Here is a 15453-nt window from a genome sequence, read left to right on the forward strand (position 1 = left end):
CGCACACACACACACACACAGAACCAACAGCAAGAGTAAAACTAAATACCCCGTGGCAAATATAATGCTTGTTCAGAACGTCATAAAATCTTGCAATCCCCCACCCCCCCCCACCCCGATACCTACAGCCAGTCATCTGTTATAAAGCCTTACTGCACCAAATCCTTCTCTGTATATCAAACATTCTCCCTACCCAGCAATGCCTTTAGCGCATTAAAGAAAATGGGCTATTACAATACATATGTTGCATGCATGCGCACGTGCACCGTAAAGCAATTGTCTTTGCGTGTATAATGAACACAGGGGTGAGTGGGTATTTAAGCACTTGTAAAGGTAACACCTCATTGAATTTAAAAGCATCTCCTCGGCGCTGACACACCCACATTTCCTCATTCACACACGCAGAGAATATAGCAGTAAGTGAACTCATAGGACGGTATAATTTCAGATATTATGCATTTAGAAATGAAAGCACAAAAAAATCATCGAGCATACCTATTCAACAGCTTAACTCCAACACTGACACATGCCCACACAGTGAAGTCCTGAACATCTGGTGTCATCATGGGTGACAATCTCTCAGGCAGCAGAGGCGCAGTCAGCATGGCAGTGCCTCTGCGGCAACATGGCTTGAATAGCCTATTCGCAGCCTGCTGATTTCTTATGTGGCCTAATGTGACCTCAACAGACCACGCGTGTTGTATGTGTGTATGTGTGTGTCTACTATAGCGTCATTTTGTGTGATTCTTTATGTAAGCATTCATGACACCTACATATTTTTCCAGCATAGGATCACGTTCCAGACATCAGTCCTGGCTTAGCTATACTAATTCTGCATAGAGAGCTGCTTCCTCATCAAAACTGTAGCCTCCTGAAAGAGACCAAAATCAGCAGAGGCAGCCATGAAATGGTAATTGTTGTATTATTGGAACAGATTTACTTTTTTTGGAGACGTGCTGTCATTCATCTTCTTGCCACAGGTTAGAAAATAGGTGACACATCTCGCATCCGTTCCTTAAAAATGAAGCTACCACTAGACATCGATTGGCTTAGCTGAGCACAGCTACACAATATCTGCCAGAACTCGCTCATAATCCCAACATCCGATGGCATAAACCCCTATAAAAAGGTAACATGTTGTTTTTAGAGAAAGAAAAAATGAAATTTTAATTAGTGACATTTAGCGTTACTGCTAGGCTTGGTTTAAGACAGGGTAGCTGTTTTCTGCTGCTTTCTGTCTCTATGTTAAGCAAGCATTTTTAGTCATATTTAATGTACAGAAATAGAGTCTTCACCTTCTTCATCTTTCCTAATGTCTTCACCCTCTAGCAGGCCACAAGGCCACGAGTTCCCTCCATTTAAGTTGTCCCCTGAGCTTGCCCTCAGGTGTGGTCCATCTCCTGTAGCTCTGACACAACAGTTCTCTTCCAGATGATTCAGGGTCTGCCTGGTTTGTTTTGGGGTTTTTTTCCCCAGGTGAAGTCCAGTTAATGACCCAACCAAGTAAAACGTTCCAGTTTTACTTTACTGCAACGAGAGTCTTCCACTCTAACTTTCCGAAAAACACCAAATACAGGTATTTAAAGAAAATCTCAATGTTTTACGACCAAAAATCTATTTCTTTGGTACTGAAAAAAGATTAGAACAAGAACCAGACTATAAATATGTGTAGGAACCAAACAAAATGAACCTGTGAAGTGACTTATTTCTACCCTTAATTAAACAGAATATCAAAAGGATATGTATAACAACAAAAGATCACTGTACCTGGTCTACAACCGGTAGCACAGCATTCCTGGAGCCCCAGTACATGGCTTGGGGGATACTCCCAGCCATAAATCTTCTCTAATCTATTTTAGTACCAGCTGAGGATTTCACACATGCATATAAACAAAAGTGTGAAGGAAGCATTCATGTAAGAAAATCTTTTTAAAAATTCAACCAAGTATTTATACTAGCTGCAGGGTTCAAGTGGGGGAGCGGGAGGAAATGAAAGTGGACAGAACAGGAGATGCCTCGGGTCAACATGTTCACGTGAACTATGTGTCGTAGTAAGCTGTTAACATTTGCTCCAGTCCCACTTCTCCTTGTCTCTCTGCACCCAGTGACTGTTTAGCTGATTTAACACACACCAGCGCACACATAGTCACTGCTAGATACATACATAACAGCTTCAAACTGTATATTCAAGTTAGATGAAAGGATACGTTGAACACTTAAACATTCAATAACTGCATACCCTCCTACACAACTAGACAAGAAAAAGGAGCTGCGTTAATGTCAGAACAGTTAACAGCCACTGAAAAGGATATAATAACTCAATCTGAAATCATGGAGAGATGTATTACAAGTACGGAGTACTTAAAGAATATGCCTTTTTTCAGAAATTGTTAACTTGATTATTTATTTATTTTTCTTGTCTTTTTCATAATTCACTTTTTTGTAATGCCACTGGGAACGTAGCAGTGGAGTGATGAGAATGTAGGGGATCCTAATGGAGTTAAGTCTTTGATAGGGATGCTTAGTAGAGCACAATGGTACACATTTTGCATGTATAAAGTTTGCGTATGCTTATTTATGATTAATATACTGCAGTCAAGTATATCATATATGAAGGATTAGCCTAATTCTATTTAACCTCCTAATATCCTGACTTTTTAATAGCATGCATTTTTAATTTCTCTTTGCTATTTGGGCTGATTAGGACCTGATGAATGCAAAAACAAAGAATTACGTGATTTTTTTTTTTCCAGAGGTCAAACGGCGATTTTTGTTTCTGAGAAAAAATGAGATCCGCATATGAGGACATTTGCTTTAAATTTTGATAGAACAGTGGCAGTATAACGTCCTCGTAAGTGGATATCAGGCCGTTGTAGAGCAAAATTTAGCATTTTGGTCTAGACAACCCAAAATGTGATGTCGACATATGTGGACGCCGGGTCCTAGGAGGTTAATTTGCTTTCTAGTAATGTTGTAAGAAGAGCTTTAACCAATACAGAATTATTTAAGATCAATACTAATACTGATATTCCAATACACTGGCTATTTTCTTTCCTTTCAGACACACCCAAAAAAAGATTTCCCTGATATTTATTATATTTGCTTGTTTAAGCTCTTTTCGGATCAGCTGGATGTTATGTTTGGGGCATTCAAAAACACGTGTGTGGCTAACAAGGAAGTTGGAGAGTGCCTTCCGATGACTAAGGCTATGTCAACACGTACACGGGTATTTTTGAAAACTGAGATTTTCCGTTTTCGTTTTTTAAAAAAAAAATCCCGTCCACACGTAAAAGCCAAAACGAAGGAAAACGCTGCTAGGAACATACCAAAGCAGCAGGTGGCGATATATTCCTAACCGTGTAGAAATGTTGGCCAATCAGAAGTCTAGAAGCCTGGGTGGGAAAGAGTAAACAAAGATGGTGCATAGAAGCGGAACTGAGTCCTATGTGTGGAGAAAATCTCCACCCTGGCAGGAATTTTTAAAACTTAAGGTTATGTATATAACCCCGGTTGGACGAAAGCTGCAAACGCACAGAAAAATCTGCGTTTTCAAATATAACCGGGTACGTGTGGATGTAGCCCTAAGTCTGTAACGTCAACAATCATAACATGATTAAAGGGTTTTCTTGTAGTTTTCTTTTTTTTTTAGTTTTTATTTAAAATGCTCTTATAAATGCTAATACCAAGAAAAATGGCTAACATCGGCTGACAATATCGGCCCGCCCACAAATCGGTCAAGTTCTAACAGTAAGTTTGTTGTGTTGTTATTTAAAGTATATAATATATCAATTCATTTAGAATCAGAATCCTTTTGTTGTCATTAAACATCAGATGTTCAACGATATTAAAGGCAGTTTCCTGGTAGCAGCATTTAGACTAAATAAAAAAGTAATAAAAGCTAGCAATAAAACAAACCTAATAATGTCAGCTGTACAAACTAATGTGCAAGTTTGCTCTGAAGTATTGCACTTTTCTTGGGGTGTGGTGATGTGTATGAGATATCATGTCTATTGAGATATCTAAATTATTTCTATGATTGTTTTAAAAAAGAAAAAACGTGCATGTCAACAAACTCAGATTCATATGTTGACGTAGCAGCCTTCATGCCTGTAGCACTCAGTCAACAACAGCGCTGTGCAGACGGCGTAGGATGTTAGTTGGTCTAATAGTCCAGTACAATTTCTAACACAGTAGCTTGGGAACAGAGGTGTGAGTCATCCAAATACTCGGAGCACTCGGCCTGGGGCTACTGGCACAGCAACTGCACAATTTGTCTCCAAATAGCAGGGCCCAAAGGATGATGACCCCTGTACACACTGCATCTTATCCTCATTAGAGCAGTCACAGCTGCACTGAGGTGTACTAGGCAGGGCTTGAAATACAATGTTTAGGTTATATTTTCCATAATACAGCATGCAGATAACAGCAAGAACATTTTGGATATTTATGTCTAATGGAGATTTGTTTCATCAGAAAGCTGCCCAAGGTGACACCTTCCTTTTTTCCCTCTTAAAAAAAGGCAAATTTTTGAATTTCATACTTGAAACCAGCAGGTGTTGTTTGATAAACGAGACAAACAATTAATCACTTTGCTGATTGGATATCTATCACACAACCAGTCACTGCAGATGTAAGTGGAGTGACTGTGATTTTGACAGAGCACTATCTTGGTCTGATGAGAACAACAGAAGAGGCTCAGACGCTTTTGTATCTGGAACGTGATGCTACTAACGCCACAGCAGGCTGAGGCTCAAGAGACAACAAGAGAATCACCTCACACCTCTCTGATGTTCATCAAAGCAAACAACCACCACACACTCATACATTTAAACAGATATGCAAACTGAATGCATCCGCATCAAGTCTGAGAACTGATTCCTGACGATGCTGACATCTTATGCCGTCGATCGAGGCTTGAACCGGAGATATGTCCTCCGACTCACACCGCAGATTGGGACAAAAACAGCAATACGTGAAATAATATTTTGTAACTTTATTTTCTACAAACCTGAATGACTTAATGTCGTGTGAGATGATGCCTGATAGGGAACAAGATTCATCTTCGGCTCGAGGTAATGAAATGAAAGGTGAAAGCAGATATACTGTAGAGATTTAGATGTGAATGTGATCTTGAGAAAAAGTGGAAATCTGAGGAAGGTATGGAAGCCACACAGGTCAATACACATCAAGAATGTTTAAAGAGATCTAGCATGAGCAAAATTAGCAAAGACGTACGGCACGCTTTTGTAATAATATTTGGTTTTAATACTAGAAATAGAAGGACTAGATTTTTATTATTTCCAACATGGACGTTTTTGCAATTTGTGATATCAAAATGGGAAATTGAGTAATTTTTGAGATTACTACTTTGAAGAAGGTAGAAGAGTAGGGTAAGCTTTTACTTTAAACTTTCACAATTTCACATTTTCTGGAGAATATCACAAATATTTTGAAACTCAACAAACAAAAGTGTAACTTTTGGTGAAGCAGCCATATTTAAAGCAGCTAAAACGTCACATTTCAAATCAGATATTGTTGCTACGGTAGTTGTTATGGCGAGTGCACTGGTAGCATACCACAAGCTGTGTGTGAGAGTCTTAATGAATTTGGGAGTAAAAGAGAAAGCGCTATTTCCATGAAATCAATTTTAACATATACATATGCAGTATTAACTCAACTGGCTGTACATGCAGCTGATGCCCAATAAACTGCTATTTAAATATTCTTCCAGAGATGAATACATTTCTCATAGTGCAAAAGTCTTTACTCTTTCATTTCCCACCGGACAAACATTGAAATAGAAGTCATTGAAACAATTTATGGCTGGCAGAGGATGCCAAGGGAAGGTGAAAAGACATTATGAAGGTGAAAGGGAACAGCGTGGAAGTTATTGTTTGTCCTTTAGTCAAAAGGCACCCCGGTATCTACCTCACCATCATCCATATCTACTCTCCATCACACATTATTACTCCTTGCTTTCCCCCTTCGCCCTTTTTTCTTTAATTGGAAAACTTTTTCATCTGCCTCTCTGACTTATCCGTGCAACTTCATTCTTCTGGGCGATCATTCCCTGCCCTCTCTTACCTGCATTTATCCTTCTGTCCTACTCCATTCCTATATCACTCTTCATCTCTACATGTCCTTTCCCTCAGGCAAAAGCCCTGTGTCATCCTTTCCACTCTTCTCCCCTCCTCTTCTTTCTCTCCCTCTCTCTCTCTCCCAACACTCGCTCTCGCCTTTTCCTCCCTGCAGCCCTGTCGACGAGACGAGACGTCTGTGTGTACCATACACTGATCTCGGCAGACACCTGTTCCACCCCCTCTCTCCCTCCTACTCTTTTCACTCCGTCTCCACACACACACATACACGCAGACACACATGCACAGTAGGAGATGAGGGGAAAGCATGAAGCAAAATGCTCCAGTGAATAATTTAAGTCTATACAGCAGGGAACCAAAATGGAGCCTGTCAAGCTGACAGATCCATTGAAACAGCAAAGAGACAGGTCCCTTACTAGCTTGAATCTGATACTGGGAGTGGAAATGATACAGTGACTAATGATTCTTTCTTATCTCCTTACATTTGGAATACAATAACCTTTTGACCGGTAAAACGTCAAACAGCGTTCTTCTGTTTTCAAGGTGAGTCACAAGACCCCAAGGTCCTCATTGGAGTGTCGCTGATATGAGTTCAACTCTAACAAAATCTATATATTGATCCACTTATCGGTGATTCTCTTTGGATAAGACACCCCGCCATGTGAGACAAAACCTATGAAGGTTTTTAAGTATAAGACAAAAGTAAAGCTTTCAGGACACAATCTGGAAGAGAGCATCAGAGGGTAAAAAAAAAAAAATCACGAGGGCCACTCACAGTTCAATGGCTTTGTTCCACATGATGACGTAGCCTGAGAGCATAAAGGACTCCACGTTGACAATGTGGATGTTCCCTCGTTCTGTGCCGATGTACAACCATTTACTCTGGAAGGGCAGGTGGCAGAAAGTTATTCTGTGGACAGAAGGAGAGGAGTGTTAGAAACAGAGGAAAGGGAGGAAAAGAAAATGTGGACAAAACCTCAGAGGAAGAAAGAAAGCCAAAAGTAAGAAGCTTCTTGAAAATCACTCAGTCTTATTCTAATTATGCAAAACTATGAGAGGATTATTTACCACTCCACCAGGTCGAAGCAGTCAAGATGAGAGTGGCAAACCAAAGAGATTTCTGAGTCATTCAATCAGACCCTTTTCCTCTACACCCACAGGATACATGAGGGCAAAGAGGCAGCCATCATTTTCTTCGTTTTTTTTTTCATTATCACCCACATCTCCTCCTTTTATCCATCAATCAGACTCAAGTTTAATGAGAGGTTATAAACCCTTCCCTCCTTATCCATTCATCTTCTCATCCCTTTTTCATCATTTTGTTCTTTCATCCATTCTCCAATTCAACTTTCAATCCATCTGAGGAAAAGTAATGTACAACCTTGCTAATCCGGCTTGCTAATACTTCAAGGTTATTCGGCTCCTCCAGCGATACTTTTGATTCTGCACGGTGGTTTGAGCCACACCTGTGGTGCTGAGAAGCTTGTATCTATAGGACAAAGCCCATAAGTTTCATCAGCTGAGAAAGCCATCCATGCAGGAGGAGAAATAAAGCTGCACTTCTTGTTCAGTATTTCTAACAATGGTACAGCGACGTACTTCCTCCTCAGCGCTGACGGGTTTGCTCAAGTTTAACAGCGAAGTCACTTGGCACTAGGGCTGCCACAAACGATTATTTTGATAGTCGACTAGTCACCGATTATTTTTGCGATTAGTCGACTAATCAGATCATGCATCCATTGGATGTACAGCATACAGCTTATTGCACCAGCAGCATCTGCTCTTATATAACTATCATTAGCTTACAGCTTTAAGTGTTTAAGGTATGTGCTAACTAACAATAAAGACAGGATGATAGTTTATTAAATTTTAATGAAATTTGCAGATTGTTTCGGTGAAGTTTAATAAACTCCTTGCTATCTAAAATATAACAGGACACCGGAGTAAATTCTGGAGCATCTCACACTTCTGATAATCAGCTGTCTGCTTGACGTTTATTCAGCTGTGTAAAAACTATAACTTTAATCTCAGCCAAACCGATTTACTCAGGAACAAATAAAGTACTGAAAAAAGCCAAACAATACCATTTTTAAGTTATCTAAGTGACTTATATATCATGTTTAACCTGAGTAGCGAAAGACGGCGGTGTGTTTGGAAACGATCTGCCGGGAGTCCGGTGTTCTCACGGCTCTAGTGAGACTTGCCCCCGGCTAGCTATCGAGCTAGTGGGTAACAGACGTCTCCGAAAACATCGGAGCGCTTTTGAAAATATGTGGTGTCTTGATAAACTGAGCAGATATTTGAGGTTTACACAGCTACATTCTCGCCAGAAAATATGTTAAACGTTTATTTTGTGACCCAGAAAGAATAATAAGAGTAATATTAAAACTAACTAGCTGCCGCCATTGTTGGAAACTGAGCTGGGCTGCGCTATGAATTCTGTGACAGACCTACTTCTTCTTCGGGGTTTAACGGCAGCTGGCATCCTTGTACATGCAGTGCTGCCATCTTCTGTTTCAGTCCGTTATTACACTCTTAAATCCTACTACGTATTCCTGCGTCTTTTGGGATCTTACAAAGCTTCAAACGACGCGTCGACTATTAAATCAGTCGTCGACGATTTTGATAGTCGACGTAATCGTGACTAGTCGACTAATCGTGGCAGCCCTACTTGGCACAATTGCTGTCAATTTGCTGCTATCAAAAACAGATTAAGTGGAGGCAGTGTGTCAACAAAATGCTTTGAGATAAAACAGAATATGGTTTACATTTATCTTGGTACCTTGGCAGGGATGAATTAAAAAAAACTGAACTTAAAATCAGGCTCTGTACTATATCATGAACGATTAAATTAACCATACGCAACTAGGGCTGCCACGATTAGTCGACTAGTCACGATTATGTCGACTATCAAAATCGTCGACGGCAAATTTAATAGTCGACGCGTCGTTTAAAGCCTTGTAAAATCCTGAAAGACGCAGGAATAAGTAGTAGGATTTAAGAGTGTAATAACGGACTGAAACAGAAGATGGCAGCAATGCATGTACAAGGATGCCAGCTGCCGTTAAACCCCGACGAAGAAGAAGCAACTTCTATATCGTAGCTGTGTCCAAATTCAGGGGCCGCATCCTTCGGAGGCTGCATTTGAAGGTCGATTACGTTACAGCGATGTGGCGAAGGCTTTCCAAATTCGAAGACTTCTGCAAATGCAGCCGACAAATGAAGGATGATTTGAAGGATGGGTCAGGCGTATCCTTTGTGGCCTAACCTATCCCAGAATTCATAGCTCAGCCAATTCGAGTTTCAAACAATGGTGAATGTAGCTGTGTAAACTTCAAATATCTGCTCGGTTTATCAAGACATCACATATTTGCAAAAGTGCTCCGACGTTTTCGGAGACGTCTGTTACCCACCAGCTCGATAGCTAGCCGCAAGGCTCACTAGAGCCGGTGAGAACACCGAACTCTCGGCAAATTGTTTTCAAAACCCCGCGGTCGTTCGCTACTCAGGTTAAACATGATATATAAGTCACTTAGATAACTTAAAACTGTTACTGTTTGGCTTTTTTCAGTGTTTTATTTGTTCCTGAGTAAATCAGTTTGGTTGATATGAAAGTTACAGTTTTCACACAGCTGGATAAATGTCAAGCAGAAAACTGATTATCAGAAGTGTGAGATGCTCGAGAATTTACTCCAGTGTCCTGTCATATTTTAGATAGCAAGGAGCAGATGGTTGAGGTTATTAAACTCCACTGAAACAATCTGCAAATTTCATTAAAATTTAATAAACTATCATCTTGTCTTTATTTTTAGTTAGCACATACCTTAAACACTTAAAGCTGTAAGCTAATGATAGTTATATAAGAGCAGACGCATGCTGATGCAATAAACTGTACGTTTTACGTCTAATGGATGCATGATCTGATTAGTCGACTAATCGCAAAAATAATCGGTGACTAGTCGACTATCAAAATAATCGTTTGTGGCAGCCCTATACGCAATATTAATACAATTCCTTATAATTATAAAAATATGCAATCCCATTTTCTGCATGATTCAATGATTCAATTGAGCATAACTAATATGCAAAAGCATTTTAGAGATACAACTAAATAATAGAAACTATGTAAAGACTGTGATCTTGGTTATACATATGCAGAAAAAAAATACCCTGTTGAACCATGACAGGTAACTCGATCTCTAGTTATCAGGATTTGTGTCTCCATGTGCAGCATATGGATGTTGCCAGTGAACATTAGTAATTGCATCTCTTCCAAAACTTACTTAGCAAAGCCGTTCGGTAGCTTAAAGCATTTTAAAACTTTTCATTCACTCTGGGAGTCGATCTCACACTGTTGCTCCGGGGCTGTACTGAGATCAGCAGCAGCTCTTACTATAACACACGCTCTTCCCCTCTCTGCCTCCATGCTCTGCTTTAACAAATAAATATATTCATACTTTTGGAGAGGCAGCAGGCTGCATCACATACCAAGCCTCCAAAATAACACATGCAAAGAGACACATAAAACAACATTTAACTCATATTTTGTATGACCACCTTTATTCTTCAACAGAGGCTGAACCTTCTTGAGCGATTTTTCTTGTGATTTCTTTAAGTAGTCTTCAGGAATAGTTCTCTAGGCTTCTTGAAGGACATTTATAACTCTTTTTGGATGTTGACTGCTTTTTGTTTTGCTCTTAATGTTCCCAATGTGTTTGGGATCACTGTCATGCTGACAAATGAAACTGTTGCCAATCCAGTGATTTCCACATGGTATTGGATGGTGAATCAAAATCTGATGGTACTTTTTGGTGTTCTTTATTTCATCATATTTTGAGAAGATCCCCACCACCACTGGCTGAAATTCACCCTAAACCATGACAGAGTCTCCACCATGTTATACAGATGGCTGTGGACATTCATTGTTGTACCTCTCTCCTTATACTATTGATGATTTGAACCACAACTTTCATATATTTATCAGTCCATAAGACCTGTTGCCACTGATTTTCAGTCCAGTTCTTGTGTAATTTGGCATTTTGCCACCTTTTCCCCTTCTTAACAGTCACCTGAGATCATTTTTCACGAGCTTTCGGCAAAGTGTAGATAAATCAACTTGCAAAGACCTGAAACAGATCCTGTGTCAGAACCCAAGGACATGATTTTCAGATGCCGTTCATCTGCCTTGCCACTTCTTCCAAAGAAATGTTCGCAAATTCTTTAGAGACACATGCATCATGCCTAGATACACCAGGTTTCCAGCTAATAGCTCTTTGGGAATCACTTTTTTGGTGCAAAAATGATATTTTATGCCTCTCAAAATGTGTTATGTTTAGCATTTTTTATAAATTCAGCTAAAGAAATGGAACAACTTTGAGTTTTTGCAACAAAATGCTAGTAACATTGTGTCTACAATTAAAAATTGGTTATCTGTTATGTGTAGACATAACAGTGGTTCATCACTTGGGCTAGATGGCTCTTTTGCGCTTGAATGGTTCATAACTCAAAGGTTCACAAAGCCAAGGACATTTTAAAAACTAAAGAATGAATGGTTCCCCAGAAGCAAAGTATAGAGGAGTGAGGTGTGACTCAAGGCCTTTGGACAGTCTTGTACTATTATAAAGTGGAAGAGCTTAGCTTTCATCATACTAGGTTTTAGCATATTGTGGAAAGTACTTTGCAGTGACTGACCTTTTGAAATCTTCAAAACATTAATATAACCCAGATTTTTCACGTCCATGTGTAAGATGCATCTACGCAAAGCAGGGACATGATAAGGCTTAAAGGTTGCTGATTTGATTTCGTGTGTTTACCAATCTCAACAGTTTCCATATATGTCTTTCTTCAACAATAGTGTTATATACACTTCAAAATCTCTTAGGAAAAAAACGAACCATATACCAGATACCATAGTTGAAACCACTAAAAACATGATTTTTAGTGGCTTACTCGCATGTGGGCAGATTATCAGAGAGATGCACATGTTTGTACAGATGCACTTAACCAGAGGAAATGTAACAGCAACACGGATATTCATGATAACTTGTGGGATCCTTTTATCTAGCAGACGGTCCACTGCACATGCAGATGTGCCTCGTCTATGCATATGACGGCTTGCATGTGAGCATGCGTCGATTTCATGAGCGGTGGTTTTGTAAAATGCAAACATATTGTAGTTGTTACTGCATTTATGCTTACTGTCTGTCTGTATATGTGAGTGCAAATGGGTGTGTGTGTGTGGTTATTACGTGCTCCCCAGCTGTTGATATGAATTAATGTAATTGCACATGTATTGTGTGCAAATGTATGTTGTGTATAAATAGGTTTGATCCATGAGCATATACAAGTCAACTGCCAGAATATAAGGGCCAACTGTGAAGCATAATTATACAAATTATCCTTGTAGTTTGTTAGTGTGTTACTGTGTATGTGTGTGTCCATTTCTCTGTGCGTGTGCGCAAACACGCACTCAGTTGTTTGTGCAGTTGTCATTATGTGTGTGTCACTGTGTTCACACTTGTTGTGCATGCACGCGTCTCCTGGTGAAACCTCCAGCTTCAAGTGGTCACAACGCAGCTGCTGGTTGCAGGCTCGGAGCCAAGCACACTGCCTCAGAAATGACAGACACCTGCTGCACAACACAACTCTGACACTAACTGCAATCTGAGCTAGACGTGTGACAGTACGGTTCGCTGTGAATTAATTGTGGAGAGGGGACACTCCAGAAAGTCGTCGTTTATAAAGCCTGGTTTTATGTGGTGTTCCTATCAGTGAGGATCATCCAGTAATCTGCTCGCGCCTGTAATTAGAAATCACCAGTTACAATACTTTGATCTACGCTGCCTTGATCTTGTGACACTTTCCTTTTTTCTGAACAACATTTTACCATGCAATCCTTCAGCACAGACCACAGGGTGCAGAATGGCTAAATAGACAGTAATATGAAACAAATTTGTTTCCAGTGAAGCTGTCCTGTGTGGTTTTATATTAATTCACATTCCTGTTTGCAAATACACTCACTGGCCACTTCATTGGTTACACTTTTTCAACTGCTCCTTAATGCAAATACTTTATCAGCCAATCACATGGCAGCGATTCAAAACATTTAGAAATGCAGACAAGTCAACCTGCTGAATTTTTCCCTGCATAAACATCTAGAAGGTTTACAGAGAATGATAAAAGGAAGAAAAAGAAAATATGCAGTGAGCAGCAGTTTTGTGGGTGAAAATTCTTTGTTGACACCAGAGGTCCAAAGACACTGTTTCAGGCTGATAGGAGGCCAACAGTAATTCAAATAACCACTTGTTACAGCCAGTGTATACAGAAGGGCACATAATACATATAATCGAAACTGCAGCAGATGGGCTACAACAGCAGAAGACCACACTAGGTGCTGGATTAGTCCACAATTCACCTGCACTAATCAAAATCTGATAACAGAAGACTAGAAAAACATTGCCTGGTCTGACGGGTGTCAAATTCTGTTGCAACATTCAAATGGGAGGGTTAGAATTTGGTGTAATCAACAGGAAAGCATGAATCCATCCTGCTTTATATCAACGAGTCAGGCTGCTATTGGTGTTATGGTGTGTGGGGGAAATTTTAGTACCTTTGTGCCAACTGAGCATCATTTAAACACCACAGCCTACTTGAGTATTATCCATCTTCTGATGGATGCTTCCAGCAGGATAATGCACCATGTCACAAAGCTCAAATAATTTCAAAGTGGTTTCTTGAACATAACAATTAGTTGACTATACACAAATGGTATCCACAGTCAGATCTCGATCCAAAAGAGCACTTTAGGGATTTGATGGAACAGGAGATTTGCATCATGGATGCGAAGCTTTGCAGCAACTGTGTAATGCTATCATTTCAATATAGAGCAAAATCTCTGAGGAATGTTTCTAGCGCATTGTTGAATCAATGCCATGAAGAATTAAGGCCATTCTGAAGGCAAAAGAAGGTCCAACACGAGCAAGCTGCAACTAATGAAGGGGTGAGTGTATATTAACAGGGGTGATCGTGAACATAAATGTATATTGTTTATAAATATGTTTGATCTGTAAACAATGGGAGGAGAGGATGAAGACAAAGTTAATCATTGTTTCATTTTACTCACTGCGTTTCTTGCCAATATTCTCTTTCAAAAGCTATTCAAAGTCTGAAATTTTACAATAGTTTGGATTTCTTTGGTATTATTTGGATTCAATTGGATTATTTGGATTAGAGTGATTCAGACACAGACAGCGAACAAAAAAAAAATCTCCATAAAAATGACATCACATTGTACACAGCAGCCAAAAAAAGTCGTGTAAGAGTTGAACAGTCTTTAAACATAGCAAATTATCCATGAGAATAAAAGCTTCTAATGCCCCAAAGCGGTTAGGGGATTTTAATCTAAGGTGCCAGTGCTCAAAGACATGCACATACTTTTTCACCTTTGCATGTTTCAATGCATGTGTGCAAGGTTAGAAGCTGGGGAGAAAGTTGTGGAGTGAATCAAATCGAAATCATCAGCCCTGCAGCAGCTTTAATCAGCCAAATATCTCTGAGCAAAGTCTGCTGAACTGAATAATTCATTTTTCAAGCATTTTTAAGACATTTGATTGACACACTCCCAATGTCAGCAAACTCCTAAGTACAAAAAAAATCTGTGATAGCAGGCTGTGACTTTAGGCTTATTATTAAGTCACCTTGATTGACTGTCAGACAGCTTCACTGAAGTATAAGAGGAATACAATGAGGTAGTATTTATAAAACAGACTTTCCTTAATCTTACCACGGAGAACATAAAATATTAGGTGTCACTTTTTTGCAAGCACACACTCCCCCCCTCTCCCACCATTATCTCGTATCATATCACCCTATTTTGACGATAACATCCACATCTGCAATGCATTCCTGTGAGGCCAGGAGGTGACGAGAGCATCCTACGCCAGAATGACTCGGCAGGATTTCTTTTTCCCCCCACACTCCTTCCCACAGACTGACTCACTGCTCTCTGGCTGAGGCCCAGTGAGTCTCAGCTCATCCTCTCTTCCTTTCTCTCATCTCCCTGTTGCCTAATGTGTATGGATACTGATGCTCGAGGGGCTTTCTGCAACACTGCTCTCAATCATCAACTCAAATTCTGATCAGGGCTCAATTAGGGAGGAATGAAAGATCTGTTTAGAGCACTTGAACGGGCCTAAAGATGATAGGAAGTGGGCTGCGGTGGCTCAACAGTGATATTTCTATCATGGAAGAGCCCACACTCTGACCCCAGGTATCAAGCAACTTGGCATACACGGAGAAACAAAATTTCCCAGCATGCCTACTAACCAAACTACATTTTTTAGCCATTAATCACCAA

General features: G+C 39.9%; 1 protein-coding gene across 1 annotated transcript in view; it reads right to left on the minus strand.

Annotated features, from left to right (window-relative positions):
• Positions 1-15453, minus strand: part of stxbp5a (syntaxin binding protein 5a (tomosyn)) — a 108616-nt gene that overhangs the window by 49291 nt on the left and 43872 nt on the right. The window contains exon 6 of the mRNA XM_084953875.1: positions 6874-7008. Within this exon, the coding sequence (XP_084810001.1) occupies positions 6874-7008 (135 nt within the window). The remainder of the gene's footprint in view (positions 1-6873; positions 7009-15453) is intronic.

Source organism: Perissodus microlepis, chromosome 15, assembly GCF_051167445.1.
Source record: "Perissodus microlepis isolate ML-2025 ecotype Zambia chromosome 15, ASM5116744v1, whole genome shotgun sequence".
Classification (NCBI taxonomy): Eukaryota; Metazoa; Chordata; class Actinopteri; order Cichliformes; family Cichlidae; genus Perissodus; species Perissodus microlepis.